A 6,000-nucleotide genomic window follows, 5' to 3' on the forward strand; every position below is an offset into this window, starting at 1 on the left:
GGTTTGAAATTATCAGCTTACGTACCCTTATCAATCTTCTCAGTTACTTCATAAAATAATTCCAGGATGTGAAAGCTAATTTATCCAAATTCATTCATTACTTATTAGTGGTTTTTTTAAAGTGGTTATACATTAGGTACCAGATTTTTTCTGATAGTTCTCCTACCATTGATGTTCATAGCTGGCTTTTAGTTGTTGGGCTTATCGCTGTCCCCTTTTGTTTTGCAGAGTGGTGTAAACTTTGTGACCATCCAGTCTTCTGACAAAACTCCCATGTTCAGGAAGGATTGAAAATTGCGGCTTGAGCCCCATGTTAATTCTGTCTTCTGACCATGAACAATCTAAAAAGAAACATCCTGCCCTAGACCAGCTGACATTTTAAATTTAATTAAGACCTCAATATATTTTTTATCCTATCTATTTCTCTACCAGCTCAATCTTTACTGTAATGTTGGCAGAATTTCCTTCTTCAATTCAGACTGACACGAAATATTCTTTTAATACCTCAGCCATCCCTTCTGATGTATTCTTGGTCAGTAATTATTCTCAACCTACCTCTCTTAATTTTTTCCTGTTTAAAATTCGCTTTTTTAAAATCACTTATCAGTCGGTGAAAGTTGGTGTTTGAAAGTTATTGTGCTGTGTCCCAAAAGGATATGCTATACAATATCTGCCTTTCCACGTTTGCCCATTCCACAACTACAAAACTTGCTAATATGGTGGGAACATGTTTTACTTTGTTAAAGGCGCTATATTAATGTAAACTATTCCTCTTGCCACTAATGTGAAGGGCACTCACCTTATGCAGCAGTTCTTCATTGTAGTAGATGATATTGTTGGAGGAAGGCGTGTGGCCCTCTTCCGTGTCTGTGTCTAAAACAGATGATCCATAAGCACTATCTTGGCAATAGAGCTCTCCATCACGGCCAGACTGCAAATCGAACCCAGGTTCCATCGGCTCTTCTTCTTCCGAAGCAGCTGAGCTCACGGAGTAGGAAGTGAAAACAGCTCCCGGCTGTCGTTGACAAGACACCTTCAGGATCAGGGACAGCTCTGTGCCAGCGCTCCGCCGCGTTCCGCCCCTCTGTCGTTCAAGCACAATGGGCAGCAGCTGCAGGGACTGTGCTTCAGCACCACGGCCAGTTCCCCCCACCCCTCCCCACCCCCCCAGCTGCTGTTTTCAGTTGCACTGAGGAAAGTGGAGGGAGTGGCAGTGAAAGAGCTGAGACTTGACTCCACGGGAATCTCTCCGATTCAGCAGCTTGTTCACAGCTCCAGCTCCCGCTGTCTCCTCCCTCCGAACATCCCCAAAAAGGCAACAGCGCGCAGTGACGTCGAACGCAATGCTCATTGACACCATCCAAAAGTCTTCAAGAGCTTCTTGTTCCAGCCAGACTCAGTGCAAACCCAATCCTGAAGTTTAGAATGCGGATCATGACTGTAGCAATGCGGATTACAACACGCGCTTTTATTTCCCTCAGAGTCAGGGTGTCACTGTGCAGAGCGATCGGGGATAGCTCTCCCGTTTTTATGAATGGAGTTCCAGGCGCATTGACCCGAAGAAACAAGACAGAATAGAAAGACATAAAATCCCATTCAGTGCGCGATGTCTCGATTTCGGAGAATGCAAGTACATTTTTATTGCAGAATGAGTCGTTTGCTTTAAAATTAAAAATAAAACAAAAGAACCGCTGGTGCTGGAAATTCTAAATAAAATGTTCCGGAGAAACTCAGCAACTCTAGTGGCATCTGAAGAGAGAACCGTTCTTCAGTAGAACTAGACTGGAAACGTTGACCCTGTTTTCCGTCCACAGATGCTCCAACAATTTCTGTTTTTATGTGTTTCAGATCTCCAGCGTCAGCTACGTCGTCAAATAATTCTAAGATTTGAAAGCATAATTTACCCAAATCCATTCATTGGCTGTTACTTATTACAGTTCTTTTTTTTCATCATGTTCCAGATTGTCTCTTTGATATTTCTCCTATTGATGATGTTCACTACTGGCCTATAATTGTTGGGGTCATCCCTGTGTCTTTTTTTGAAAAGTTTGTAAACTTTGTGACCATCCAGTCCCCCAATAAACCTTCCATGTTCAGAAAGGATTGAAAAGTTGTGAGTTAGTGGAGGTACAATATAAACTAAATGATGCAATTCTAATTGAGATGCAGGAAAAGAGATAACTCAATGTGCAAATAAATATGACTGGATGAGATGATAAGACTGATAAAAAGTTAGACTACTTACAGTGTGGAAACAGGCCCTTCGGCCCAACAAGTCCACACTGACACGCAACCCACCCAGACTCATTCTCCTACACCTAACACCATGAGCAATTTAGTATGGCCAATTCACCTGCCCTGCACACTTTTGGACTGTGGGAGGAAACCGGACACAGGGAGAATGTGCAAACTCCACATGGTCAGTCACCTGAGGCTGGAATTGAACCTGGGTCTCTGGTGAGGCAGCAGTGCGAACCACTGTGCCACCAATCAATAAGGCATAGCTTCAAGTTTCTTTGTTTCATTGAAGCGCAGTTAATGTTTCGAGTCCAGTGGCCCTTCATCAGAACGGAAAATAGCTGGAAAAACATGATACTTATGCTGCTTACATGGGTGGGGGTGGGTGGAGAGATTAGAGTTAATGGAGATAGTGCAGAGAGAGAGAGAAAGGATAGGCAAACAGTGAATGCTCATGATAATTGAGAGAAATCAATTGATAGGTGAGGTTCTAACCAGAAGTGTCAAAAATGTACCGGGACCTAAGTGTGTGGGGAAAGGAATGAACACGGTATTCACATTTTGAAATTGTAAAACTCACTGTTGAGTCCTGAAGGCTGTAAGGTCCCCCCCCCCAGTTGAAGATGATGTGCTGATCTGCCAGCTTGCATTAAGCCTCACTGAAGAACTGTTGCAGTCTTGAAAAGGAAATGCTGACCTTGGAAGATGATGGTGCATTGAAGTAGTCGTCAACTGGAAGCACGGGGTTAGTTTTAGGAACAGAACGTAGGTTAACTCTGTTACCTCTGTTTTTCTCTCTACAGATGTTGCCAGACCTGCTAAATTTCTCCAATACTTTTTGTTTTTGAGTCATTTGAGTCACTGCTTTTGACGTGCTGGTGAAATTTCCCAGATCTAGTCTCAGCCCCTAGCTGATTTAATACGAACAGAACATTTGTCACAAACTTGGTTGGGTGGATACTATTTCCACATAAACTTAGAAACATAAATGTAAAGGGAATGGTGTTTTGGGGTCACAGTTCTGGGGTTTGATCAAGTACGTGGATTGATGCACTTTCACAAACAACTGTCACCTTTATTCTGTTAAATTATTGTATGTCAGTTAGACCACTGCTACAAGTGCATAAAGTGAGTGGATGACAAATAATTGGACCCAGAGAGTAAAAGGAACAACTTGTAGAACTGTCCTAGACCTAATTCTTGTTTCACAAGAGATTTAAAGAGATGTACAACACTAGAATGAAGAATTTTAGGAAGTAACAGTCTGTAGATTAGCACCATCTATTGAGCTTCTCAATATATCTCTCAGCCCCTTCATTGCAGACATTGGCTGACAACACATTTTCACAATCTGCCTCCCTTGAATACTTATCCTGAATACAATTAATGCTTGAGATCAAATTAGAAACAAGCTGCTGACGAGCTGTGACAAGTTGGATATTGGCTCAAAGTGAGTTCAAATCCAAGTCTAAAATCTTCAAGTTGTGAATGTATCTTGGATTGCAGCACAGTGGGATTTCTTTCTTTTGTTTTTCACACGTGAAAATAATGCTGGCTTGGTCAGCATTTATTGCCTAACCCTAATTGCCCTTGAGAAGGTGAGGATGGTGAGCTACCTTCTTAAACCACTCTGGTCCATGTGGTGTGGGGAGATCCACAATGCTAAGGAAAAGAGTCTCAGAATTCTGAACCAGAAACTGTAAAGGAACAATGACAGTTAGACTGTGAATTTTAAAACAAAGCAATTCTCACTACCTTGCCATGGACAGATTGCAGGTTAATTTTTCTCCTTTTTAAACAGTGGGGCATATTTCCTCACTCCATCTGTTTGTCGGCTCTGAGTTTGTAAGGACCACAGCACCGTGGTAAAGTTAAACTAGAAGCAAGGTTTATTTCACACACTCTCACATGCTTTCACACACTTGCATCTGGGTGCAAATTGCTTCAGTATCTGAGAAGTAGCAGCTGCTGCTGAACATTGTACAATCGTCAGTGAACATCCTCACTTCTGACCTTATGGTCATTAATGGAACAGCTGTAGATTGTTGGGCCTAGGACACTGTCTGAGGAACTCCAGCTGTGATGTCCTGGAACTGAGGTGATTGTGGGAAGGCAATGGTCAGGTGGTATTATCACTGGACTATCAATCCAGATGCCAGTATTGATCAGGGGACCTGGGTTTGCATCATTATGGCAAATGATGGAATTTGAATTCAATTTTTTTTAAAATGTGGAATTAAGTGTTTAATAACTTTTAGGGCAGTCATTTACTGAATTGGGCTACTTGTATTTTGAGGCCAACTGTGGACCCGGGTGAAGTTCTATATTTCTGTGTATATACCATTGTTTGAACTATACTATATTTCTAGGGGTGGAGCACACATTTTTGTACTGTTGTCAGAATGGTGCCAGGGCTCAGAGCCTCTGCAGTATCTTGTGCTTTGATATCACATGGAGTAAATTAATTTGGTTGAAGACTGGCATCTGTGATGCTGAGGATACTGGAGGAGGCTGAGATAGATCATTTATTTGACACTTCTGGCTGAAGATGGTTGCAAATGCTTCACCCTTGTTTTTTCACACTGATGGTTTGTGCTCCACCATCATTAAGGATAGGGGATACTTCGGAACTTCACCTTCAGTCACTTGCTTGACTGTCCAACCTTCACAATGGTCTATGGCTGGGTTGCACAGCTCAAATCTGATCTGTTGGTTGTGGAATCGCTGAGCTTAGCCTATTGTTTGCTGTTTCTGCTTTTCAGTATTCTAATGTCAGTTATTGTAGCTTCAGTACATTGACATCTGATAATTAAGTATGCCTTGTGATGCCCCTGGCCTGTCCTCATGCACTCTATTGAACCCCGATTGATTTCCTAGCTTGATGATAATGCTAGAGTGGGAGAATGACCTAAACCCTGAGGTTACAGATTGTGATTGTACAATTCTGATGCTGCTGATGTCTCATACCATCTCATAGGTGCCTTGTGTTGAGTTTCCTGACGTGTTTGAAATCTATCCTATTTAACAGGAAGCAGAAAGTAGGAATAAATGGGCCTTTTTCAGGGTGGCAGGATGCCATGACTTATGTGTCCCAAAGGCTGCTGCTGGGACCTCAGTTTACAGTTTATAGAAATGATTTGGATGCTGAAATCGAAGGTATGGGAGCTAAATTTACTGACGACACAAAGGGAGGTATGAAAGGGCATTATGAATAGGATGTCAGGAGCTTGCAAAGGGATATAGTTAGGTTCAGTAAGTAGACAGAGATCTAACAAATGGGAAAATGTGAATTTTTTCATTGAGGCAGGAAGAATAAGAAAAGAGAGACATATTAACTAAACAGTGAGAGGTTGCAGAGCTCTGAGATGCAGTGAAATATGGATGTCATAATGCATGAGTCACAGATGATTAGTGTTCAGATACAGCAAGAAAGCAGGAAACCTAATAGAATATTATATTTTATTGCAAGGGGAATTGAATGCAAGAGCCAGGATGTTAAGGTCCATCTATACAGAGCATTGGTGAGATTGGTCTGGACTGCTGTAATAAAGATAAAATACTGTGGATGCCGGAATTCTGAAGCAAACACACAGAACATTTGAGAGACTCTATTTCTCTCCCCATTGATGCTGCCTGATCATGAGTTAATGTTTTGAGTCTGGTACGACTCTTTTTCAGAACTGAAAGGTTTTGGGGAATAGATTCTGTTTTAAACTTCTGACAGAGGCAGAGGAGGAGGGAGAGGGCAGTTGGTGGTAGAGG

General features: G+C 41.9%; 1 protein-coding gene across 1 annotated transcript in view; it reads right to left on the reverse strand.

Moving 5' to 3' along the window:
- Positions 1–1,178, reverse strand: part of LOC140463770 (ras-related protein Rab-26-like) — a 47,935-nt gene extending 46,757 nt beyond the window's left edge. The window contains exon 1 of the mRNA XM_072558081.1: positions 800–1,178. Within this exon, the coding sequence (XP_072414182.1) occupies positions 800–955 (156 nt within the window). The 5' untranslated portion in view covers positions 956–1,178. The remainder of the gene's footprint in view (positions 1–799) is intronic.
- Positions 1,179–6,000: the final 4,822 nt, after the last annotated feature.

This window comes from Chiloscyllium punctatum, chromosome 39, assembly GCF_047496795.1.
Source record: "Chiloscyllium punctatum isolate Juve2018m chromosome 39, sChiPun1.3, whole genome shotgun sequence".
NCBI lineage: Eukaryota > Metazoa > Chordata > Chondrichthyes > Orectolobiformes > Hemiscylliidae > Chiloscyllium > Chiloscyllium punctatum.